At 40.8% G+C, this 27,076-nt stretch overlaps 1 protein-coding gene across 1 annotated transcript; it reads right to left on the bottom strand.

Annotated features, from left to right (window-relative positions):
• Window positions 1-37: 37 nt before the first annotated feature.
• Window positions 38-26,531, bottom strand: DPT (dermatopontin). Its single transcript, XM_030469204.1, has 4 exons — window positions 26,223-26,531; window positions 16,194-16,319; window positions 6,712-6,819; window positions 38-1,446 (listed from the first exon to the last, which is right to left on the bottom strand). The coding sequence occupies exons 1-4, from the start codon at window positions 26,519-26,521 to the stop codon at window positions 1,380-1,382; spliced, it is 600 nt and encodes a 199-aa protein (XP_030325064.1). The 5' UTR covers window positions 26,522-26,531; the 3' UTR covers window positions 38-1,379.
• Window positions 26,532-27,076: the final 545 nt, after the last annotated feature.

The raw sequence follows: 27,076 nt of genomic DNA, 5'->3' as shown, positions 1-27,076 counted from the left end.
ATAAGCTAGTGTAAGTAAAATCAAGAAAGAACAAGGCTACAGCAATGCAAAATTTATTATTCTTTTATTGGACAAGTGTAGTTTTAATGCTCACACTTGAGGGGTATGCTTAGTGAATATGTTAAAAATACTTGGAACACGGAAACCAATTGCTGATTGCTGTTTCCTGTGAAGCTTTGCAACCTTAAGTTGGTACATGGGATCATCACAGCACTGTCAAAACCACTGCTAAGTTTAGCATTGACTTCATCAGCTAAGAAATTGAGCCCTAAATTCTGTCTTCTTCAAGAGCAAAAATCCTACCGTAGATCTTCCTGGAAGAGATCAATAGGGTTTCTTGTTAAATTACACCTGCACAAAGGATGTGCACTCTTGAAACATGGTCAGCTTATCCTCTGCGGGGATAGAGATCTGCAAGTTGAATGAACTGAGGTCGCCTGAGTTATAAACTTTATTTGTCTATTCTAAGCCAAGAATATCTTACCAAAGGCAGATGGATGTTGTACAGGCACTCATAGTGGAAACCCAGTCCACCTGGAAAGTGGACTCCTAAATGCAGCTTGCATATTTAGTGAGAGTGCAAGTAGCCTGAACTACTTCTGGGTTTGCCCAGAGTAAAGCTCCTGGGTAGTTTTGTTCTCAGAGACTTTTAAGACAACATAAAAGAGACTCATTAAGGCTGAGTTAGGCTTCTGGTTTTATTGACGGATCTACTCTCTTTTTAATCTGGTGTTGATTCAGTGTTGTGAATACTTGGAATTCTCTCTGAATATACCTGAATACTCTCTGCAGGTGGAGCTTTTTTGCAGTGGAGTTATGCTGAGGGCTGTAACAGGTAACACCAGATGCAGGATGCCAGAGGCCCCCTGATGCTGCTTTCAGCACACTTTCAACTACTCATGCTGAGAAGCTGGTAGGGATCACTGTGTTGGTTCCAAGTACAAAGTAGAGACAGGAAGGTCTAGTGAATGTTCAAAAGCTTATAGTGTATTCTGCCTCATTCGGAGTGACTGTGCTGGGAAGCTGGGACAGCTGCTGTGTGAAAAAAAGCTCTATGCATTCAGAATGGCTATAGTATATATAAAAAAGGTAGCTGCATATGCCATAAACTTGTGTAAATGTGTATTTCATAAGCAGTTTTAGTTGGGGGATAAAACTTGAAGGAATCTTCCAAAATCCCTGTTGCAAGCACATGGGATGGCAATTTATTTACTAGCTCCAGGGGAAAAGGATTTTATCTTCAGCAGGAAGTTGATGAGTCTTCGTACTTTTTTTGTGAGCTTAATTGCCCTTCTCCCATAATCACTGACCCTCATCCCACCCTGTCCTTCCCAAGGTTTCCAAGGAAAGGTACCCAAGGTTGGGTACCCTCATTCTTTTTAAACATTTTGAAATGGGCAGTCATAGTTTGTCATCCTGCAGACAATGAATTTCCACTGACGATCCCTGCATGGAAGAGACAACAGAGAGACATTAGTGAGCCAGAACTGCAGGGGATAAGACTGGGCAAGTAAGAATGACTTCACAACAGGTATTGTGGCAAGAAAGTCCCTACCTGTGTGCCATTGCCTGCCTTTCCTCTGAGTGTTTTCTGGTTTTGTGGGCTGGAAGGAGATGTCTGATGGTTATAATTCCTTCACACCCCTTCGCAAGGTGAGAAAATAATCTCTCTGAACAATTAGATCTCTGAGTACCCTTCAGAAGACAATGGCTCTTGATGATAATGAGTCCTAAAGAGATTTGAATTTTGTGACCAAGATGAAAAGGATAGTTCTATCAAAAGTTATTGTCATGTGATATATTGATCAGGAATGTGTACAAAATAAAATATGTGGGTCATTTTCAAGCTATTTTTTGAGTGGGAAGTTACACAGCAAAATGCAATTCACTCTTTTTTTTTTTTTTCCCAACTACTTTGAGCTTGTGCCCCTTATTAAAGGTGTGAAGGAATCAATAGTGAGAGAAATTAAATTCATTTCTCATCCTTGATCTCCACAAGTCACATGTGAGTCAGAGAAATACTTATGAGAGTTTATGCTCTTCCTTGTTTGTAAGAAATTGGATGTCTGTTCTCTCAGGAGAGTGGTATGATACCTAGTAACAAATTTTAGTAGGAAGCATGGCTGAAGCAGCAGGATTCAACCGTAGAGGCAAATGATTAAATGTCCAATAGCTGCAGTAGGCTGCAGATTTCCACCTTAGCTTATTATAGGTTAAATTTTCCCTTGACAAAAAAACATGCAGCCTAGGTGTTCTTTATTATAATTGCCTCATAAAACAGTTACCAAAGGTTAATTAAATGCCAGATTAATTTTTAGATTTATTTTAGTAAGTCTTCATTTGGTCTATGTATATGGTCTTCAAAGACAATTGTTACTCTTGGTCACTGAGCCACCCAGAGAGACCATGTGGATTAATAGGATTATAGGTGTAAAACTGAAGGTCTGCTAAACTAACACCCATTGTCAGAGAGACGCTCAAAAGATGCAGTTGTTTTTTAAAAAAGGGATATTATAAAGTTTAAAGTTCTTTAAAACAAATGTATTTTAGTTACTTGAATCAATAACATGCTTTAAAATATTAGAACAGAATTCTTTCTGAAATTGTAATTTAAGCTTGAATTTGCAGACACTTCAGCATACACACACATAATGTATGTGTATATCTATGTATATCTATGATAAATGATAGTCATTGGATTTATGCATAGTGTCTTATCTTTTTTCATTACTTATGTTTGAAGTCAAGCATATACATCCAACTTTTCAGGATGCAGGCAGTTACCTTGTAGCACTGATGGTCTGTGTAGTTCAATAGTTATCAACCTGTTTGAATTTGTAGGTTCCTTACAAGTTTTCCAGTGGAAGTGCAGGTACTGTCAGGAGTTGCCCTGTCTGAAATATTCTAGAATATATAAGAACTTGCCTTTGGAGATCTTTAACATCAGTTTATAGGTTATCTCAAATTGCTGATTTAATGTATTTTCCTTGGATTTAGGAACCAATATTGAACTGTCACTTTTACTCTCCAGCTGCTATTGTGCTGCCAGATTTGAACTGTTGATGCTATAGGGAAAATATCTTTTGTCTCCAAATATTGCCAAATAATCTGTTTTCAATTCAGTTAAAAAGTTCTATTAATTCTTATTCATACTGAATTTGACAAAATTCTTTCTGTAGAATCATGATATTTTGATTGGAAAAGAGCTTTAAAATTATCAAGTCCAACCACTAACCTAGCACTTCCAAGTCCATCACTAAACCATGTTCTTAAGCACCACATCTACAGATTTTTTAAATACTTCCAGGGATGGTGACTTGATCACTTCCCTGTGCAGCCTGTTCCAGTGCTTGACAATGCTTTTGGTGAAGAAATTTTTTCTAATATCAAATCTCAAATCCTTTTATTCTATCACTTGTTACTTGGGAGAAGAGACTTGACTCTCACCTTGCTACAACCTCCTTTCAGGTAGAGGTAGAAAGCAGGAAGATCTCCTCTGAGCCTCTTTTTCCAATAGCTGAAGCAAACCTACAAGAAGGCTGGAGAGGGACTTTCCATAAGAGTGTCCAGCAATAGGGCAGAAGGAAATGGTTTTAAACTGAAGGAAAATAGATTTAGACTGGAAGTTCTTTAGTATGAGGGTGGTGATACTCTGGAACAGATTGCCCAGAGAATTTTTGGATGCCCCCTCCCTGGAGGTGTTCAAGGCCAGGTTGTATGACACTTTGCACAACCTTGTCTAGACAAGAACTTTCCCTGTCCATATCAGGGAGGTTGGAGTGGATGATCTCCGAGGTTCCTTCCAACCTAAGGTATTCTATGGCTCTACAGACCAAAACTCCCAAGTTCCCTCAGCTGCTTCTCATAGAATTTGTGCTCTAGACTCTTGACCAACTTTCTGTAAATCTCCACCTCCCTGTCCAAGCTTCTTTCTTGCTGCAGGCTGGGCTGTGAATCTCCAGTGGTGCTCTCTGAACTCAAGAGACCAATCCAACCAGATGGGCCCCTCCACAAGGGAGCTATACCATCATCACACTGTATATCAGAGTTCAGACAAGCTCTTGTGCAGCTAGTTTGAATTACTGTTTTTATTTATTTTGGAAGTTACTTTGCTGAGGGCTTACAATGTGCATATCTGTGTGGGCTGTTTCAGTTGGTTACAGCCTGTTTCACATACCCCAAATCTATCAGTCTGTCTAACAAGAGATGCTACCTTTTCCTCCAAATGTTCCTTTTCTTATGTCCATGGGCTATCCTACCTGCATTATCACCATGCTCCCAAATGTGCTTCTAGAGATACTTGAAACCTCTGCTGATTCTTCCCAGCTGCTTTTGTTTTGCTTAATAGATAATTGTTTTCTTCTTTTGACCCATTTAAAATGGTACTGAAAAATCTAAATATTGGACACTTCTAAAATCTCTTCTCCACAGAGAAACACTTAAAACCTCTGATGATGAACAGCAAATCCTTTCTTCATTCCTGATACACAGGCAAGGAAGATCAGAGAATGATTATAGGAAAGGAGGTGGGGATACAAACTTTCTAAACTTTCTGCAGCTTTTGCCAGATGTATCATGTTCTCTCTCAAATACCTGTGCATCACCAGTTACCCCGTTGGTGAAATGTCTTACAGATTAGGAAGGGAGGACATGTGTCCTGGCCCAGACCAGGACAACATGGTCTCTGCAATCTTATGCAAGGAGTCTTAAAATATCTGTTTGAAATTATTAGGAAAGCTTGAACTAAAGTGTGTTCAAAGGCTGTTTTTGTGGCTTTTGTTAGCTCAAGAACATTGCCTGTCATGGGCTAAGTAGTATGGGCACAAGTTTGACTTGTTTTAAAATGAAAAGCAGTGTCAAAATCTACAGCATGTTTACACAAATAGGCTGGGACTGGGAATAACTTTTGCTCCTGTGCTGCCTCAACCAGCTGCAAAGAACCATTTATCATGACAAACTGCCTACTTTTGCAAGTATACCACTCAGAAGTATGAATCTGAATTATGAACTGGTGTAGCAGGAATATTTTTTGCTTTTTATGCGAGGCAACACAAGTTGGGTTTAGTCATTCTGGAAGCTGCAGGCTATAAAATTCATTGGCACAGAAAAGTTTGCTAGATTGCAATCAATAAAATGTTTTCTCTATTTTACCTGCTACTTCTGCAGGTTCATCTGTAGTGTCTTATCAGTGGTAGGACAAAGATGTTCTTTCCTTCCCAGGTACTGTGGTCCCATAACTGGTGAAAACCTTTAACTCCCAACAGACCAGCTCAGTGATGCTGTCTCTACTCCTGGCCAGTCCCCACACTGCAGCCTTGTTCTGAAGGCTGTGTTAAGCCTTCAGCAGTCACAGACAGGAATCTGCTCTGAGGAATCTGTTACCTCAGCCACTCTGTTTTCCAGGTTTGCCCTTGCCCTTCCTGATTTTACCCTGGTCTACATGTGATGGAGGCTGGAATCCAGCTACAAGGGAGTGTACTGTCTGCGTTATCTTCCCCACTATCTGCCATGGCCATGAGGAGCAAGGATTAAGAATAGCACTGGGGAATATTTAAGAGAAAAAACCCAGAACAGAAATGTCCCTTGCAACCCTGTAAATTCTTTGTTGGAAGGGATGGATATTTTTGAGTCAATAACTGTGAAAGTTATACTTCAGCTTTTTGGAATAATTTGCAGAGAAGGGTAAATAATTTTATCCAGAAAATGACAGTTATGGTCCTGCAGCACTCTGACAGTGTGACTCTGGAGGCATCTCCTTATTTTAGGTAATCTTTTGGCTGAGGGGATCCTTAGTGAAATCTGGCAAACTGAAACTGTCATAATGACAAAAGCACCTTGGCCTTTTCTGTTCCTACAGACAGCTTGAAACATTGCTGTTTTAAGCTTCTCCTCTCTTCTCTCCCCCTGTCCCTTGTGGGAATGATAGGCCAGTGTATCACAGGTTGCTTTGCTGTCTGTGCTGTGTTTGATAACGAATGCTCTAATATTTTGGGATGAGGTGTCTGATAAAAAGCATCAGCAAATAAATGGCAGTTGATGCATTAGAGGTCATCCCAAGAGCAAAGAATCAAGGTTGAGGTACAGCTTCATGAGCCCTAGGGCATCACAGAGCCTGGTCAAGTGATGACCAGGACCAATCAAGAAAAAGTAGTGAACTCATTTTCTGGAAAGAGGTCAATGTGCACTGCATTTCCTTAATATTCCTAGTGTGGCCCCAGATTGGTTAGAATTGTGTTGTGGTTTATTGGGCAGTTTACAGCATTCAGGTAGCCATTTGTATGGTCTTATCTTTGCATCCTTCTCTGTGATGTAAAGTGGACCAGTGTAAGTCCCTCATTCCCTGAAAGGGGAAGATGTTCCAGGCTAAGTTATTACTGGGTTAGATAAAAGATGCTCTAACTAGAGGTGGGTTAGAAACAATATGCTGAAGATTGTTAAGCTTTGTGGAGTTCTTATTTAGCCAGGTCTGTGGTTGTTATATTTTTCACTACTCAGATAAATGTGACAGATGATCCCCTTGTGCATGAACATGCCCTTTCCTCTTACACCACCCTGGACAATTAACCACATGCACAGTGAAGTTTGGTCCTTGATAGTGCTAGCCTGATGCTAGATACTGCAACAAACAATGTGTAGCCATGAACTCTTTGGGAGAAACAGAAAAGGAAAACTTTTTTCTTTTAAATCTAGTGCAACAGATGAGAAGCAAACCTGTCCACAGCAGAGAACGTTGTAGTTGCTCCACGAATGTAATAGTCATAAGTGTACATCATCATGTCCATATCTTCTCCATAATGTCCTGGATATTCTGTTGTTAACCTTTACAATAAGGAAAAAGAAGATAAAATAATTTACTATCTTATAGAACAGTCCAGCTTATGGAATGCAACTCAAATAGTAGATATTTCCTGTTTCTGAAAGTTCTTGTTTTTTAATAACACCAGGAGATGCAGTTCGATTTCTTTTCTATGTAACCAATGAATGTAGCTATTTGAATAAATATCTGTAAGCTTAGAACAGTTTAGAACAAACTGAAATACTTTATATACATCTGCAACTCTGGGATAAAAGCAGCCTGAACTACAATGTAAAGCTTGTCTGCTACTTGTGTCTTTATTGCAGGGATTTCCTCTGGCCTCTTGTTAGTCTGTTTGGTTTGCTGCTGTAGAGTTTTGTAAGTTTTGTCAAGCCAAATAGTTACAAGAATTTATCCACTTGTGAATTTTATTAGATTAATGTAGCAATTAACCCATTAGTTCTTCGTCTTTCCTCTTTCTACCTAGTTTATAATGTAAAAATCTTGATCTGGTCAATATTTGTGCAGTGTATTTAATCTAAGAAGCTCAAAGCAGTTCTGCACTTAATCAAATAATGGTTACTGCTTCCTTGGGAAATAGGCAAGTTAGGCTTTACTTGGTTTTGCAGACATTTTACAGATAATGAAGAGATGCAGAAGTGGCTGGGACCTTGACCAGTATTTTATGCCAACATTATGCTAGAGGGCAGGAATGGAAACCTGGCACTCAGTCCTTCCCTGTCCCTCACCATTTTATGTGTGAGTTGCTGGTAGAGTTGTGTCAGCTTCACTCCAAAGCAGCACAGAGGAGAATGAGGTTCCCTGTAAGGGAGATGCTGTGCTCGTGGAAAGAAATGGCTCAGCTCCCATTGAAGCTGACAGGGTTAAGAAGCCTTTAGAGAAATCATGACAACTGTTTTTCTGACTTAATTCAGCCCAGCAGCAGTACTTGAATGATGCTTGAATGTGATCCTAGCACATCCCTGACAACCACTCATGAATATTTAATTTTGTTAAATCAATGGGGCTTGAGTACAAGCTTAAATATTTGACTCACTAGGAATATAATCACTGGGATGATTTTACAAAAGGAGATACTCCCATTTATATGGGCATTTTGTTTTGGAGGTTAAGACAGTTTAATAGTGTGGCTGCTTCTTCTTCTAGGTTGCCCTATTTAGTTTACTAATGCGTAGTCTGAGTGTCTGATTGCATATCTAGAAGATTCCTGAGTCACATCATGTTTTTAAAACATGTGACATGAAGACCAGCTATGGATCAGGATTTCATTTTGCATTCCCCCATCAGTTCCAGGTTTTGGGTCTTTTTTTGGCTATTATTATAAGAAAACTCTAAGGCATGTATTTATATATGTTCTAAGAAATGTGTTTCATAACATCTGTTTGGCATTCAGCAAGGAAATTGTTCTGTAATCTTGACCAGCACTATGTGCTGAGCAGATGAGACTGTGTAAAATAGAAGGTTAAAATACTGTCTACTCAGAGACAGGGCTCAGAGTCAGTTCTTTGAACTTGTTTCATGAGACTTTCTGTTGGAAAGTAAATCTGATGACAAGCTCAAAGGTACTGGGAAGGGTCTCACAGAGCTTTTGCATAAGCAGGCAGTGTTTTTCTGAAGTGAATAGATGCAGTAGGGAGCTTTCATTCAGCTTACCTCTCTTCCTGCCTGCTGTCATCTCCCCTCTTCTTCTACAATGTCTTCACATTACCCTTTGGCCTCTTAAAACTTGTCCACTAAGGAACATTTGAAAAGCAGATATATGCAGTTGCTAAAAGTAAATTATAAGGGAACTTGGGCTGCTTTGAATTTTGTCATGTTACAAAGACAGATGCCTACTGACTACTTTTGTTCTGGAGAGAAAAATTATAATAGTGCTATGACAGCAATGTTCAAGTTCACTTGAGTCTGTGTGGTCTGTCTGCCTAATTCAGTTCTCTTTGATGTTTGCTGTACTCACTTATGAAATTGCTCGCCTAAGCCCATGCATCTCAAGGTCATCTGGATTTCACTGTATCCTTTAGAAGGAAAAGCAATTGGCTTTCCATGTATCAGGTCTCTGTAGGGTTAGCCAGCACTTTTCTATTACTCCTGGTTTTAGAATTGTGGGATTAAGTGGCACAAAATGTCTTCATGGAGAGATGTTCTGTTCCAGTGTTTAATGCATAGGGATATTCAGCACTTGGTTTTATTCTCCTGGAGGGGAGGAAGGTGATTTAACCCAGCCATGAGGGCTCTCCTCAAAGGGATCTGCCCAGCACTGTAATTCACTCAGCATTTGTTGTAGCTTAGTGTGTTACTGTGCTGGACTGAAAATATTAAGTGTTTTACTCTCTAATGCATAGCAACTGTGAACCACGTAACAGGGCCCTGCAGAGAGGTAATTTATTTACAGAAGTGGTAGCATTTTAAGCCATATGTGGCAGTATATGGTTTATACCCCAGAGGAGTTGTGAAACAAGTGAGAGACACTTTTTGCCTTAGTGGTGAGGGTTTGCCTGCCCACAGGAGTTTGGACTCCCAAGTTCCCATTTGGGCTCCCAAGTCCAAAGAAGAGCAAGTCCCACTTAGGAAGAGGCACCCAGAGTAACCTACATGAGCACTTCTAGCATTGACCTCTTAGCAAAGAAAACTGGGCTAGGGGAACAGTGAGAAACTTGGGAATTGCCAGTTGCTGAGACAAAGTTGTTGCTGCTTTTCATCTAAGGCATCTAGGACCAAGCTGTGGTGCTTGTGGTACCTAAGAAGGTACATGAGAAAATATCCTAGAAGAGAGGCTTGCAAAGCAGCTATGAGACAACCTGTGTTATACTGATTGTGGGACCTGGGCACTGAGTAAATTTATTGCCAAATGAACCTCAAGGAGGCAGAGGATCTGTGTAAGGCCTAGCAGGGTACATTTAGATTTTAGATTGTTTACTAAACCCAGACATGTACAGAGGTGTTAAGTTTGGGAAAGGACTCATTGGGAAGAAAATAGTAACGTGAGACCCTTGGAAAGTGGCAGTCTTTTCTATCAGTATGATTGATTTACAGGAAACAGAAATTCTGCTTCAGCTTTGCAAATCCACCTCAGGTTAGTATCAGGTGCAAGTGTTGGGACACCTGAGACTTGGAGCACTAGTGGCAAGAAAGGAGAAGGCAGGCAATTATGCTAAAGGATGGGAAAGAAAAACCTGTGAGAAAGGACGGTGGTTTGGCATATGAAGGGAGAGCAGGAAAACCTGTCAGAAAAAGGTATTTTGCTAATGGACTTTTTAGCTGGTTTAGAGTTGATAGGGGATGGTTTATCTTCTGACTGGTTTGTATCATCCTCCCACCACGCTTTTCTCATGTGCTTTACCATAATCTGCAAATCTTGCTCAGGGCAGGAAATATATTGAAAAAGGGCATTAAATAGGATTATGTTGTTATTATTTTAATCTGAATGTAGTAATGGTGTTTGTTTTCCATGGTGAAGAATTGCTATGTTAGTAATTAACAGAAAACACAGAGGTTAATCATTTAGCAGAATGAGAGAAGAATGTTTTGTACTATTCTACAGTGATCCCTAGCACGCTTTTAACAATTGACTTCAGGAATAAATATCCTGAATCTGTTTTTTACCAATAAGAAGAGTGAGTCACACCAATGGGCTTCCTCCTCTTGTACAGCTTGTCCCTTACAGAACCAAATGGGAGCTGTGGATACATCTTGCCTTCAGATATCAAGCAAAGGAAACGAGTCCTTTATAATATCAAAGACAGTGGCAGAGCTCCTGGTTTCCTGCTCCAGCTATTGAATATCCTTAGTTCCTGTTAGTAAGGATTGTGCATTGTATCAGAGTGCCTTACACCTTTCAGTGCTTATGCAACTATGCTGCTAACAAGATAAATGGCTCCCCTTTAACCTTCATTTTCATCTTCACTGATGAACTTTTACTCTAACAGTACCACAGCCAAAAGAAGCTGTTTCATTTCAAAGGGAAACATAAGCTTCGACATTAACTTTCTGACCTTTGAGGACAAGGAGTGTCCCCCGAATGACCTTACTGCTTCAGGTGTTATTTACATGTGCTTCAAGGGTATGGCTCTCCTAAAGAAGAATATTGCTTCAAGAACCATAAGCCTGCATGTTACAGCCAGTGAATGTGGGAATTATATGCTTTTTAAAAAATTTCAATTCTTCCTCCAGCTGGAAGACAGCAAGCATCCCCTTCTAAAAAGCGTACTATGCTGAAAAGCCAAAGAGGGTCTTAGTAAACTGTCTACAGAAATTCCTGCCAATGCTCTCAGTACAGATCCCAGATTGCTGGGCTGCCAGGGAACCAGTGGTGACCTGAGCTGCTCCAGTGATGAGCAGTTCTCTCGTGTGGCCATGTCATGTATGTTCTGGGATTGAGTTCAGGCTCCACATTCTGAGATCATGGATTTACCTAGACATATCACTGTTTTTTTTCCTAAAAAAATAAAGGGGTGGGGGAATTGGGTTGTCCAGAAATGCATATTGCTACCATATCTCTTCTGAGTTCACCTCTGGATATATCTCTGCTCTTGGTAATATCTGAGAAACCTGCACAGGATCTCATCAGTTTCAATATTGCTTTGGTGGCAGGATGAGAAATGAGGCAAGAAAACAAATAAGCTCTTTAATGCCCATAACTCTTGGAAAATGTAATTGCTGCCTGTACAGTGTCACCATGACAGGGTGCAGCCACAGCTCCAGACAGACCTTCTGGTACTTAGGCTGTGGATGGTTTGGAGAGGAGAACAGTCATAAACAGTCTGTGCAGACTTGGGACTGCTCTGTGACATGTGTTTGATTCTGAGAGTATAGAGTCAAGCTTTCAATTTCCTGGCAAAGAGAAAAATCTGAACTATAATCCGACGACTTAATAACACTGTCCCTGCATCCATGATGGATTTGCTTCCTTTATGGTTTGAATCAGCACACAGTTTATTTTCCTGTCATAGCATTCCATAGCTAGGTAAAATAATGGGGGCTTTTCTGCCTCCTGTGGGGAATTTAATTGTTTTTAGTATGGTAAAAATATGCAGAATCCATGACAAGACTTGGCATAGTAAGGAAAGAAACAAAGTACTTTAAAAAAAATAGGATATAGATGCTACCAAATAAAAATCTTAAGCATGTGTTTGGGTTTAACCACATTCTCTTCTGGTGAAGGGATCCAGCACAAGTCCTGTGAGGAAGGGCTGAGGGAGCTGGGGGTGTTCAGCCTGGAGAAGAGGAGGCTCAGGGGAGACCTCATCACTCTCTACAGCTCTCTGAAAGGAGGGTGTGGCCGGGGGGGGGTCGGTCTCTTCTCCCAGGCAGCTCCCAGTAAGACAAGAGGACATGGACTTAAGCTCTGCCAGGGGAGGTTTAGTTTGGATATTAGGAAGAAATTCCCTCTCTTTATTCTTTACCGAGAGGGTGATGAGGCATTGGAATGGGCTGCCCAGGGAGGTGGTGGACTCTGTGTCCCTGGAGATTTTTAAGAAGAGACTGATGTGGCACTCAGTGCCAGGGTCTGGTAACCACAGTGGCAGTGGATTAAGGATTGGACTTGATGATCTCAGAGGTCCTTTCCAACCTGGATGATCCTGTGATTCTTAAGCAAAGTGTTTAAGTGTATGTTTCAGTCATCATGATGGTATCATAAATTGATATTACAATAAGTATTAACAGGACTCAAAAAACACAGAAATGTTCCAGCTGTGAAAAATGGGTCAAATTCTTACAAACCATTTGCATGCCTCATATACATGGGGGAAACCTGTTTTTATTCATGTTAGGGGAGACCAGCTCACTTCAGGAGGAATGTGGTACTGAAGACGAGCCAAGAGAAACTGTGCATGAAGATGAGCGCTCTTACTGCTTTTATGATCCCAGAGATCCCCGTAAAGAGGCAACTGAAGGAAGAAGGGATGAAATACCCAAGGTGAGAACTAATTTAAAACAAAACCTTTTGTTACACCTCAGTATTATCAGTTTTCTTAAACATGCCTTTCTGCTTATGTCTGGTTTCATAATGAAGGATTCATTCCACATTAAAATTCAAGGCTGCTGAGAAAGCCTGCAACATGGATTGTGTTTGAATATGGATTTTCCTTGGTGTCATGCATGATCCATTACATATTTTTCTGGGCTTATTTTTCTGTATGGCCATATACTAATACTTGTCTTTGCAAAAAATTAAGCAGCTTCAACCAAGAAATAGCAGTCAGCAACATGCTGATAGCCATTTCTCCTCAGATAGTTTATTGACAAGTAGCTTCTGTAGCAGAATAAATGCCAATATGAGTTGGGGCAGAGCTGTATTAATGATGATACTGTATACACACACACATCCTTGTTGTGTCTGGTATGCATATACATTTTCAAGTCCTACCCTTGGTAGCCCAGAACTGCTTTGCAGATTGTTTGAGAGATACAGTCTGTCTGTCAAATGGATCTTAAGCAGAGTGCAAGACACCAGCCAGAAGTCTGATATGTAAACAAGGTTTTGTGACAATAACTTGGAAATGCTGAAGGAAGTTAAGTGGTGAGTGAGATCTCTTGAGCTTAGGGAGTGGGAAGTTTAGTGGCTGTGCACTGAAGTTTAAAAATTCAGACAAGTCACATCTGTAGTAGTGGAAGTGGATCCAAGGCACGGGGTTTTGAGCTACGACATTGCAGTTCATGTTGTTTATATCTTAGCGTAACAACTAACCCTCTCCCAGGCATTGTCAAGGTAGGGTGGAGGCAATAAAACACAAAAGAAACTGTTCCCATCAGACCACAGTCTGGAGACTACTGTTTTGGAGAGGAGAGAATTTAGGTGCATGGTGTGGGCCCTGCAGCAGAGAAATGCTGTGTTTAGGAGTGTGAGATAATTTTGGTGGAAAGGACCTCAAGACATCTCTGGTACATCCCCCTGCTCAAAACGGGGTCAGCCATGAGGTCAGGGCTTTATTCTGCCAAGTCTTGAAAACCTCCAAGTATGGATCCTGCGCCTTCATGCTCTACTGCCTTCACTGTCCTCAAAGCAGAAAAGATTTTCTTCATAACCCTCTGAAGAGCAGTCCTGCCTTCAGGCATATCAGCTGTTCCCCTCAGTTTGGTGTTATATGCAGACTTGGTGAGAGTGTGCTCTGTTGCATCCTCGAAGTCATTGGTAAAGGTGTTCAGCAGGACTGGTCCCAAGGTAGTTACAGCAGTCTGCTTGTAATGGGCATCTGGGCAGAATATTGCCCTTCAATCACTCCCTTTTGAGCCTCTTAAACAATCTTTTTACACATCTGGTTGTCTGTCTATCCAGGCCATAAAATCCTAATTTGGACAACTGTATATAGAAAGAGCTTGTATCTACCTTGATAACCCCAAAGGCAGAATGAGAGCTTGAAAGAAATTGGAAGAAACAGACTGTAAGGAGGCACTTCCTTCAGAGTAAGGTCCACCAGAACTCTCAAATAGAAGAAACTATATGAAAAACTGTGCAGGGTGGATATGGCTGTGAGAGTGGATAGGGAAGTGTCAGGTAGCTTGAACAGAGCAAACTGTGCTATGGATGCAATAACTGAGCCTGGTAATACAAGGCAAAAAATGGTTTTATAATGAACCCACAGTTACAAAGTGTATATCAGAAGCTTTTCACAATCTAGGTAGCAGGTATTCCCAGAGGTTTTCCTGTTCTCTCATTCCAGATAATCATGAGAACATAGGATTTCTACCCTGTTTAGTTGTAGAAATGCTACACCTGCCTGGTGACTCTTCTGCACGGAAAGATATTGTTATCTGAACCACATAAGGCTTATTTTTCCAACCATAAAAAATGGAATGTTGGAATCACTGTTGGAAATAGAAGGGCAGTATAGGAGTCCTGGGCAGCTGGGAAGGAGATGCAAGACATTAGTAGTCCTAAATATTTGTATTAGGATTTGCATTACTCTGAATGCCAATTTGCAAGGTGGAGGCAAGCTGTTCCCAGTTGTCAGGATGATGTCTGAGGGAAGCAGACTTGTCAACAGAAAAAGAGGTCAGAGATTTCTTTTGTCTCTCAGAAAATTCAAGCAATATTAGAGATGTAAAAGAGGTTGGAAGAACTGCTTAAAAGTTAGTATGAGTTTCCCTCAGAGGGAAGAGCCTAAGCAGATAAGTAAATAATCCCCCAGGCAGAGAACATCCATTGGCACTGTAGGCTGGAAAGGGGGCAGAAGAATATTAAAAGGGTTTGTTACAGGGATCCTGTAATTCAAATTTAAAAAAAATAATAATTATTTTTAAAAAGTGTTTTTTCCTTCTGGATGCAAGGAGACTGGAGGATGCAAAGCAAGGCATTGCTGTGCTTGTTGTGTTTGGCCAGTAGCCAGCCAGACAAGAAAGACTAACAGGCGTGTAAACAGTTTGCATACATCTCAATGGGAAGATTATTTCAAAGCTGAGTTCTGGAAACAAAGGCTCAAGCACAGATTTCTCCCCCCTCTCTGTTTTCTTCTCTTCTTCTCTCACTTTTTTTTCCCCCTCTTTTTTTTTTTTTTTTTTTTTTTTTTTTTTGGGGGGGGAGGAGGGACTCTCTGTTTTGTATTAGTTGTGCTTGTTTGGTTGGTTTTTTAGAGTGCAGGCAGGTTATTCTTTGTCAGGGAGAGTAGGTGACTTGATAGCCCTGGAGCATAAAATCTTGACTTCTGTTACCCAGAATAGACAGATGGACAGGAGTAATATGAGCTTTATGCTTCCATCTCAATTTAGAGAAACCACACCTGGGGTCACAGGGAAGCTCAGTATGTGTAATTCATTTTTCCATAGCCTCTGTGAGGTTGCCATCACCAGTTGTGATACTGTGTTGAAGCGAGGGTGCTTTTTTTTTCTTTTTTTTTTTTTTTTTGGTTTGGACTACAATCAGTAGTTAATTTTGACTTTGGTCTTCCAAAAACCTTACAGAGGGAGCAAGTTGTATGCACTATAAAACCAGAAATCTCAAACTGCTAGCCACAGGATGTTTTTTCTGAGGCAACTGGCAGTAAATTCACTCCTGTAAGTCATTGTGGCACAATTGCATGGCACAGAGATGCTCCTAAATGTGCTGGATCCATAGTGAAAGTTATATCATCACCTTTGAATTGTTGTTCCACTTTGGAGACTTTTGTCATGGTTCCCAGCATAGCTGGGATGCTGCTGGTACCCAGACCTGTTCCCTTAGGGCTGTCTGCTGCATTGCACTGCTCAGTGTGACTGTGACCCCATTCTCCTCCCTTCGCCATGGATCCTTGAGAATCCTGTTACCAGACTGGGGAAAACTTGCTTAAAACACACTTGAATATTTTTCTGATGAGGTTTTTGATAGCCCAAGCAGCCAAAAACATTGATAGGGACTGAAGGGGAAAAGAAGGTAGCAGGTTTGGTTTCTGCTTGAACTCACCAGCATGAATAGGGGCATCTGCGGCTGAAGCGGCAGCAGTAGAATTGCCATTCACGGTCGAGCACAGATGGAAAATACTGACTTTGGAAACCAGCCACCAGCCCATTGTTTGAGCAGGTCTGATACCTGAGTAAGATGGGAAAGAAGAGAACACATAAGGAAAAGGTAATATTACACTCTCTGATAGTTTCAAGCCTTTCTGAAAACGGCCTTAAAAATTTTGATTCAAGGTAGAAGTTAAGGGTTTGATTTTGTACTGAGAAGCACTGTATGTGCTCACTGTGTACTGAGAAACCATTGTGTATAAGAAAGTAGCAGTAGTTAACTAATGATGTCTTAAAAATTAGCTTGCACTTAACATTATTGAAACTGTTTTAAAGTATTTAATCATTCCACTGTGCTAATCAGACAAGAAGATTGTTCTGGTGTTGACTGGCTGATTGTTTACAAATCATGAGACTGACTTCAAACACCCATTAATATTTTTATATTTTATTTTCTTGACTGTTGGTGTTTGAACATTTAGAGTTCACTTGAGAAATTTTTACAACTGCTCTCCAAAAACTCTAGAAACTCTCCTATAAGAGGAGCTCAGCAATTTTTAAAAAATTTCTTTTTCAATTACCTGTCTCCAGGAGAAAGCACTCTTAAATCATGATAGACTTGTGAGGAAACCATGATTAATAGCAATCACATAAGGAAAACTGAGACTGAGATGTTATGAAATTATAAGATTAACATAAATTCTATGAATGGATTTTCAGAAGAAAAATCTTCTGCATTCTGTATACTTGGGAATTCTGTCATACATGCAAATCACTGCCTCAAGTAGAAAAGACAGCCTCTAAGCATGCAGATACGTGCTTCTCTTTCTACACACCCTACAAACATCTGGACACTGATACTCAAAATAATTCAAATGATGATCAGTTTGAATACCTTCCTCTTGCAGACCAAAGACAAGGAGAGTGTGAAAACAGACAGCTCTTTAACTCATCTGTAGGGTGCTCATTCTCTCAGCACCCTCCTGCCCTCCTTGTTTCTCCTATTTCCTTTCCTTTCTTTGTCTTTCATCAAAGAAAACTGGTAGCCTAGATCTGAAGCCAGCCTTCCATTCCATAGCATAAAATCAAATACATTTATATATATATATATATATAAAACTTTCAGTAGTTACTTTATGATTAACAAATAAAAAAAAATAATAAAAAAAATCCTCTAGATTCATTCAGTGGCCTCATAGTTTATTTTAATGAGCCTGGAGGAAAAACATATCATCTAGCAGAGTCTGATGCTTGGACAGTCATTCACTTGTGCTTACAGGTGTTAGTGCTTGCAAAGCATGAAGCTCAAGCTAGCGCATGCAAAAGCTGAAAAACTGATCCATTTTGACCAGTGCAGGATGAATTCCTCTGCCTAAATTTCAGCTTCATCCTTTGATGTGGTTATCTCTTCTGTCTGTCCCTTCAGTCCTGTTCTGTTGTTCAGACAATATTATTTACATTTGTTTGTGTCCCCTCATCTCCCACACTGCTGGGGCCACATGTACTTGCTGTGCTTTGTGAGACACTTCCGAGGACCTCCAGATCTAAGCAGTGATGAGGACTCTTGAGTTGCTATGGAATCACACCAAGTAAGGCAGTTTGGCTCCTACTCAGAGGATTTCAGCAGGACTTTGATAGGAAGTTGCTCTGTTTTTTGGCAGATAGGCCATGGGAACATATGGCTAAGAGTCTGTGTAAACATATTGGATAGCTGCAGATTATTGGTGTTACCCTGATGGAAGAAAGGTTGATACCACAGAAGCATAGGGAATGGTTATACCTGTTGCAAGATAAACACTTTTCTACATTAATTTGTATAAAGTAGATCCAAACCTGTGTCTCTTCTGCCTCTCCTCATGCCCAGTTATGTGCATTTCCACTGTTCAAGTCCTTGTGCCCCTGGGAGATTTTCTATCTCTTTTACACAGATGCAACATTGGGAGGCATTTAGTTCCTCTTTTTCCTTTGCATTTCATCTCAGAGGCTCAGCATTTCCCTGCAATTCCCCACCTGCACTGATTAGTATCTGATATTCCTGCCCATACTTGTCTTTTTTGGGGGTTCTTCCTTCTCCTGTTCTCTCCCTGCCTGCTTACATTCTGTCTCAGAAGTCCTACCCACTTTCCCACTCCCTTTCCCCACAACAGCTTTTTCTTTTCTTGACATTTGTACTAATCCATTCCAGTTTTGATGCAAAGCTTCATCTCAAGGCAGACATCACTGACGGACCCTTCACTCTGTAACATATTGAAAAAAAATCTATCTAATGCAACACTCCACATGGTTACATGCATACAGGTTTGAACACCAAACTTTAAGAAGTTTTGGTTGTTTTTGAACCTAATTTCATAATCTCATGAAAAGTTTGGAAAAAAAATATTTAAAGTTGCCTTAAAAATTTCCTAGATAGAGAGAATAATTGGATATGTCATGTCTTATTGCTGTTTTATTTTAAAAATATTCAAATTAAAATACGAAATAAAGTTTTAAGCTTGTGCTCATTTCTCCTGCTCTACTTGTCTCATATGCACCAACTTTTGCACTATGTTATTCAAGCTCAATATTGGGTTCAGCAAAAGAAAGATAAGAATGATGTTGAAGTACTTTTCTTTAACTTTGAGAAAACATGAGATATTTTTCCCTGATCGTTCTTATTTTCAAGTGAATTCCAGATATTCCTGTAAAAATGAAGAGATGCTCTCAGAAATTGGAGTGCTTATTTGTGAGCTAGTATAAAATTTTTTCTTCTCTTTCTTTTTCCCAGCTGGCCTTTTTCCTACAAGCAGAAAGAAATTCTTCAAGGGAAACAAAGGACCCCTCCACACACACCTTTTTAGTCAGGTACTTCATCCACTAATTTGAAAATAACACTTATTATGTGATGATTTATTCCTTCTCTTGAACTCACTACTACCATCACAGTAGATCCAACAAACCAATATGGTGAATGAAAACTTTGCTTTATGGCCAAGTTAAAAAGAAAACCAACTTTTTTGCTAGTCCCACTAGCAAAATGTAGCATTTTTTAAAATAGGGGATAGTTCAGTATTCAAAATTAATGTCACTGGGTTCTCCTTACTTATGGAATCCTGACATTGCTAAGAAGAGGGAAAGATACCTCTTAGGTGAAGCACATGAGAAACCAGCTGGGACTGTGTGGGATTAAACTTGGCAATGGATAGGTTGTTTTGTTTTTCTGGTTGGCTCAAGTTTCAATGTATGTCGAGTTGCCTTTTGGATCCAGTACTGAGAGAAGAGGAGGTGAGCTGGCTGGTAGATGGAGGAGTGGGAAGATTAGTGGTGCCGAGGGTCAGGTGCTGTTAAATGGGAAGTTGCCATTCCTTTCCCTCATTTACATGTTGGAAATGACTGCACTATTTTATAAAAAGTGAACTATACAGCCTTGTTTTGGGTGGAGTTTTTTGTAGTTAACAGGGATATGCTAGCTGAGGCTTTCCACATCCTGCTGGAGTTGCTGTGAAAAGCCTCTCCTTTGCTCAGCCTTCTTCTGATACGGTTATTGAGTGCTGTACAGCTGAGTTCTGTCATGGCAAGCAGCCAAAGCATGCATTCTGTTATCAGTTTAATTAAGGTCAGGACTGCTTTCTTTTGTGCACCAATGAGCATATATACCAAACCAGAGCTGTTTTGAAAGGAACCCGCTCAAAATACAGATGTGGATTTTGGGTCCTTGCATGAACTGTTTCACCCTAAAACAAAGTTTCTTGCAAACATTGATAAAACCTCAGTAACCAAGTGTGTACCTCATTGACTCAACAGTTTCCTGCCAGGCTGAAGACAAACGTTGCTTGCAGCAGTACCATTGTTGTGTGCAATGACACCAGTTGTGGTGACAAGTCATAATTATGCCTACATCTTATTTTTGCTCTTTGACAGAGAAAGCCCTAGAGTGTTGTGCCCCATCTAATGCTGGTGCCGTGTTGTTAACCTGTCTCTGAGGCCCTCTGTCCCTCAGACATGTAAAGAATGAGCCTGACCATGTTTCCTGAAGATGACAATCCAAAAAGGAAGCCTGTTGATTTCAACTCCCCTCAGGGAAGCCCAAATCAAGATGCTGTAAGTGGTGCTGTTAGAGCTTACATTCAGTATCTGCCACAGTGATGGGGTAGCACTCCCTGAAGCTCTCTGGAAACATGTAGGGTCTGACATGCAGTTCAGTAGTCTTTGGGCCATGCTTCATTAAAGGCTATTTAGGTCCTTATAACAGGGTAACCTGAGGGTGTCATTCAGAAACATACTGCAGAAACATCTTAGTGTTTTGCTGTAGAACAGATGGTTCCTGGAAAACTTGCATCATTAATTACTTCAAAGCTATCTCTCTAGAGGCTGTCACAGCAGAACAGATATATATATATATTCTGGGGATATGTCAGACATGGCAAACTGACCCAACTGAAACAGCACTGTGTGCTTTCATCTGCAGTTTTCCCTTGAGTACAGACAGAGGTGCCCTAACCTCCTGCAGCCTCTAAGACCATGGTTAGAGTGTGGGAGACATTTTTTTGATGAGCCATTAGATACACTGTTTTCCTGGCATGCTGTTTTAGCAAAATCTGTAACTCTCAGTACCCAAAACTGAAGTTCCTTTTGGTACAGCTGTTCAGGGGAGTCCCTGTCCTGCCCTTCTGAGTTGTTTTGGGGGAGTGTCTTCCTCTGTGTAGTTTGGTTAGCCACATGAAGAAAGCTAATTTAATGGTCAGTCTGTTACAGATAAGTGGGGAGAGGTAAGTGGCTGAAGGCAGGCTCGGGATACTTGAAACACTGGTGCTCAGATGAAGAGAATGACTTTTCCATGTTTGATTAGGCTGTGCCAGTCTCCAGCAGCCACTTCTATGAGCAGTCTTCCCTATCTGCTGCAGGGTGGTGAGACCTGTTGTGATTTCTGAAACCTCACTATCATTTCCAGCTATTTTGTCTTTCATTTGGTGGTCAGTGATGACTTTATTTTTCCCCCCTGCCCAAAGGGAAGACAAGGCCCTAATCAGCCTGTTGATTTCTTACTGACAGACGCTGATGAGGCCTCTGTCTGTAGAAATATTCCTCTTCTCCTCAGATGCTCCCACTGGACTCAGTCCATTGCAGCTGTGCTAAGAACTTGTAGCACTATCCATTTAACATAAACCCAGGGCTTTGAAGAAAATCAGCTTGTTTATGTAGATAGCACAAGTGGAAACATTTTGAAAGGGCAGTTTGTTTATCAGGTTTGGGTAATACAGCACCAGTTTTGAGACTTGGGATTGGTCAGAGATTGAGAACAAAAGCAGTTCCTTGGACATGTACCAGGGTGTGCTGCCAGTGCCTGAACAGAAGCAAGCACTTCCTTTGCTCAGGAATCTGTCTTTGAGCCAGTTTGTGGGAAATATGGTTGTGTGCCTACATGAAGGATCTGTGTGTGTGTTTGTGCACTTTAAGAGAAGGCAAAGGAGAGTGAGAATATGAGTGAGGAGGGAGAACCTAGATATCTGTTTTTTCCAAATCTCATCAAAGCACTTTCTCAGAAGTCTAAACAAGGAAAAGAGGCAATAAACATGCATTAAAAATCACTTGGCTGGAATTATTTCTGCTTTTTGCCTTATGGGAGTATACTGGAGATATGGCGTGGTTCCATCTGTATTATGTGGTGTAAAGCAAACATTTTTTCCAGGAAGGATGAGTTGCTTTTCTTTCACTTACAGGCTTTTGTTCATTTTTTTGTCTGATCCCTGTCCTTTGGTACTTTCAGGCAAGATAAAAAGATTTCTTAAATACCTTGTTCAAAGAGTGGTCTGTAGAGACAGCTCTGTAGTATTCAGTGAAGCAATGAAGAGCAGTCTCACCTGCAGTCACTCAGGCCTCACCTTTTCTTAGGTGGTAGAATGTTTACCAAAGGTGAAGCTTCCTTCAGTACAAATGGAGCTAAGAACATAAGCTTTTTTTTCTGTCTGAAAAGGCAGGACTCCTTGAGATTTCACAGGATATAAATAATTAGGAGTGTGTAGAATCAGGGGATGTCCTAAGGACTTATCTCTGCTCCAGACATGAGTATTTCCAAATCTTCCAGGAACAAGTTTCATTCCCAGTATTGAATAGCATCTTGGTTAGCAGAAAGCCTTTGCAGAGACAGCAGGGCTAGGAAGAGGATGTTGGGACAGAATCAACAAAGCCTTTTACATCTACTTAACTTGAAATATACGCACAGGTTAATGAAGATGAGAAGGTATCATAGATCATCTCACCCAGTCTCCTGCCAAAATTTTCTCTCTGAGTCTTGTAGCGCATTTGCAGGTGACTCATGTCTGTTTAGCAAAACATAAAAGAACATGCCCTTTTCAGAAGTGCATGTACACATATGCTTATCTTCAAGGATGTGTTTATTAAGCAAGGCACTTATGGGTAGATGTATTCTGAAATGCCAGTAGGTGATGCCAGGTAACTGTCAGTGATGATGGATCTTCACAAGTCTGCTTCTGCGTTCTTTCTGTTGAATAATTCTTTCATATCTGTAAGATGCAAGTTCTTATGGATTTAATCCTAGAAGTCCTTATAATACCTAGTGTTAGGGTGGGAAGTAAGCTTACCTAAGCCAGTATGCCAGTGGTTCCCTGCTGCTCTCCAGTCCCCACAACTCTCTCATCCCTATGCTCCCCACATCCATTTCTGCCATTTCCTACCAGTGCTAATGGACAAAGAAAATAATGATTTGGAGACTCTTTTCTCTGCTTTATACTCCCACTTCATTTTCTCTCTAAAGCTTTTATTGGTTTATTGTCTTTTCTACAGAAACATCTCTACTGTTTGTCTCTGTTGTACAGCTGCACAACGGTTAGAAACGGTGATTTGTGAAATGCCATAAACATTTGTCAGAGGTCATTTTTAGAGTTTCTGCCAGACTAGATTTTCTGGGATGTGGCTGAGAAGCTTAAGGGAATTCAGAGGAGATCTGTATGTATGATCAGCGCTTGGTTAGGGGATTTGGATTATAAAAGTTTCAAAGGAGAACTAGAAGAACAGAGATGTTTTCAGCCTGCAAGCAAAAGCATGGATGAATGTGTGTGGCTGAGGGAAAGGCATAGCAGATACTTATTAAAGAGATTTTACAAAGGATGCTTGTTCTCACTACTCAGTGAAGGCAGAGCAAGGAATAAAAAGCTTCAATTACAGCAAAGATAATATATCTTAAATTTTAGGAAAAGCTTGGTGGTTTTGTTGTTACTGGTGGTTCAAGCCATTGAATCTCCCTGGATGTGGTGTACAAAGTGAGACCAAATACCCTGTGAGGCAGAGCCAAAGAAGGAATATTACAGTCCATCCTACCAGAATGAGGAACAGACTAGTGAGTCCAGCAGAGTGCTGTGTCAGCTGCCATGATGGTAATGTATTGCCCACCTACAGAATGGTTCATCAGGAGATCAGTGGGGAAACAGAGGTGGATAAAAAGGAAATAATGGTACAAATTGTGACCCGTATTTGTGGTCCCACTTGAATACTGAGTCAGTCTCTTTAGAACTGAGGATAGCTCCAAATAGAACTGAGCTGGAAGAGAGAGAGAGAAAAGAGAGCAAGCTATGAGAAGTAAGGCTGCCAATAGAGAAGATTTAGGAATGTCAAAGGCCTCACAGAATACATCTGTGCTGTCACATTAATTTGAGGGTTGAGGTTGCACTCAGACACTTCAGGCTCTCTGCCTGCTGACCCACCCTTTCACTGTAATCTAGGTTTAGTCTGCTGGCTTCTTGGACAGCAGCATCTCAGCACAGGAAGAATGTGCTGGCTTACAGCAAGGCTGTCTCCATGAGGCACTGTAAATACAACCAGCTCAGACCTGGGTGCAGAAAACTGCAGAACACAACCAGGTGCAGCTGGCTAAGATGTATAGAAATAACACAAGTCATTAGGAGCACAGGTTCACCTTTGCAAAAGGATGGGTGTTCCCTAATCATATGGGAGTATTTGCTACTTCCCTCAAAACATGTAGAAGGAAGGAAAGGGGAAGGGGGAGGGAAAGGGAAGGAAAGGAAAGGAAAAAGGAGAAAGGAAAGGAAAAAGGAAAGGAAAGGAGAAAGGAGAAAGGAAAGGAGAAAGGAAAGGAAAGGAGAAAGGAGAAAGGAAAGGAGAAAGGAAAGGAAAGGAGAAAGGAAAGGAGAAAGGAAAGGAAAGGAGAAAGGAAAGGAGAAAGGAAAGGAAAGGAAAGGAAAGGAAAGGAAAGGAAAGGAAAGGAAAGGAAAGGAAAGGAAAGGAAAGGAAAGGAAAGGAAAGGAAAGGAAAGGAAAGGAAAGGAAAGGAGAAAGGAAAGGAGAAAGGAAAGGAAAGGAAAGGAAAGGAAAGGAAAGGAAAGGAAAGGAAAGGAAAGGAAAGGAAAGGAAAGGGATCTATGCAGAGAAGGCAGGTAGGAGTAAGGATGTTGGACTGGAAAGGTGATTTATTTAGGGAAGCTCTAAAAGCTAGGAAAGAGTTGAATTAGAGTAAAACACCTATAAGAGGGGCTGGAAAAGAAAAATATTTGGAGAAAAGAAAGAGTTGACAATGGGGAAAAAATGTAAGCAAGGAAAAAAAAGGACAAAGTGGAAAGATATTTTTAAGAGGTGAAGAAAATGAGAGTAACCACGAATGTAGTCATGCTAGACATATGGAGTGTGGTGATAATTGTGGCCCCATGGCTAGATAGCAGAAGAAAATGTTCTGTATAAACTTACACAGTATCCTGTTTGTGAGAAACGAATTCGAGCAATCCTGCCAGGGATTTTTAGAAAGACAACAATAATTCTATTTCACCCAATAGAAAGGTCTAACTCAAAATTATTATGCAATCAGTAGAAATGACATCGATGTATGAAAAATGAGGAAGTTACCCAGTTTTATCACAGTTTCTTCTTTCTGCCTTTCCAACCCTCCTCCTTTCTTTACAGGTCTTAATCCAAAATCAAGTATAATGTCAATCTTTTTTTCCTTAGCTATTGCATCAGCCATAGGAATGTATCACGTGGTAAATGAAAGAGCATGAATAATTCAGGACAAAATTTTGAATCATTTGAAAAGCAGAAGCTTCATACTGCATTGCTAACCTGTTCCCATATAACATGAAATCTAAAAACATCACATTGCAATTTCTGAAGCAAAATTATTTCAAGTATTTGAAAATATTCTTGCATTCATTTCATTCTATCAAACTCAGAGTTTTCCAAAACAGTGTTTCTTGAAATATTTGGAAGATAATGAAATACAGGGTATGTGCTGCCTAAACATTAAACACCATGCATATTTCCAGACATTATTTGGGCCATAAAATGTGATGACCTTTGCCTGTAAGCCTGATGAAAAGTATAACATTTAGTTAACCAAACCTGACTATATTAGGGAATTACAGGGCCTTCTGCTGTCATTATCCTGTTTATATATATGCCACCATCGTTGCTTGTTAATATGGATTTTTGGCTCCTGTAATAGCAGCATGACTAGAAAACAGCCTTTGACTTGGCCTAAGCCAAAAAGCTTAGCAACAAGAACACAAAGAGAAAAGCCAGTGCAATACAGAGAAGATTTTTTTTTCTAGTAATAATAGCAGGAGGTCGCAGCAAGGAGTTCTATAATTTGTTCCCTAGTTAATTTACTGATTCAGTGTGTAGCCTTTCAACAGGGATTTTATCCTCACTGAAGGCCGGTGCCTAATTTTCCTCATTACTGGAACAAACCAGCAAGACTGAACCCCTTAGCAGCTGAGGTTTTGAGTGGCCCAACCATGCAGCATTTCTAAACCACGCTGAGACCCTCCAGCAAAAAATTGCTACTGAGAAGCCAAAGGTGATGTTGATCACCTCACATGCATGCAGAGTGATCAGTGAGTCTCAGCCAGTCGTTCAGGGCAGTGGAGCAGATGGTTGTGAGGGCATTAATGCACATTTACATTGCCCTGACTGCACTGTTAGCACCCACATTCCACAGAAGGTACCAGGGCTGTGCCCTCCGGGGATGGTTGGGGGTATCCTACCATTCAGTTCCCGCCCTGTTGATCTCCTCCCACCAGCACTCCGTGGGCTCACCGAGGCTCTGAGCCGCCGGCATGCAGGCGTAGTTCCACAGTCTGTCCGAGCCTTCCTTCTTGCTGAAAACGCTCCTGATGGCCACAATCACCTGCCCATGTGGGCACTGGAAGTTGAAACCCTGGCGGTACACATTGACCCATTCATCATTATCCCCATAGTTATAGGGGCCGTAGTAGTAGTCACCGTACTGGCCCCGTGCCGTGGTCACCAGAGGCAGGAACACACAGAGGAGGATGAGGTCCATCCTGAGGATGTTCTTGGCTTAGAAATGCCCCACTGGTTTGTTGGGCTGGCCCTTTTATATCGCCTCTAACATTTGGCTTCCAGATGTTGTGCTTCCAGATCCAAGTGCAGTGTGTCATTGCTTAGCAAAGCTTCTCTGATTTACAGACACGTCCAATTACATTTAAGGAGGAATACTGCAAGTACAGTAAGTCTGCTGCCCCAAAGAGCAGGGTCTTCCCAAACCCACAAACCATCTGTGATTCCTTGCTGCAGAGCTACTGTATTAAACAAGATACACATTGTGTAGTGCAACTGTTGCAGACATCTCACTTTTATCCTCAAGACCGCAGTTAAGTTGAAAACTACTTTATTCGAGATTAAAGGTCTGTTTGAAGTTGCCAATTTCCATCATTAGCAACATGAAACAAAATGTGATGCTGTGTATATCTCCCCACTCTCTTTTCCCTAAATATGTGTGACATAATTGTGCCATTCCCTAGAAAGAAAGGAATTGGGCAAGGTGGAGGAATTCACTGCTCCTCTTATAAAAAGTCTTAAGACATTTTGAGTGGAT

The sequence above is a fragment of the Calypte anna genome, chromosome 1 (genome assembly GCF_003957555.1).
Source record: "Calypte anna isolate BGI_N300 chromosome 1, bCalAnn1_v1.p, whole genome shotgun sequence".
NCBI lineage: Eukaryota > Metazoa > Chordata > Aves > Apodiformes > Trochilidae > Calypte > Calypte anna.
Note: the sequence above shows the minus strand (reverse complement) of the source record. Positions and strands in the feature narration are given on the sequence as shown.

Excerpts from the sequence above, each read along its gene's own strand:
- DPT (XM_030469204.1), bottom strand. The coding sequence starts at position 26,521 with ATGGACCTCATCCTCCTCTGTGTGTTCCTGCCTCTGGTGACCACGGCA. Across the intron at positions 16,320-26,222 it reads AACAGGGCGGGAACTGAATG|GTATCAGACCTGCTCAAACA; the intron begins GTAGGATACCCC and ends CATCTTACTCAG. Across the intron at positions 1,447-6,711 it reads ACGTTCTCTGCTGTGGACAG|GGATCGTCAGTGGAAATTCA; the intron begins GTTTGCTTCTCA and ends TCTTCCATGCAG.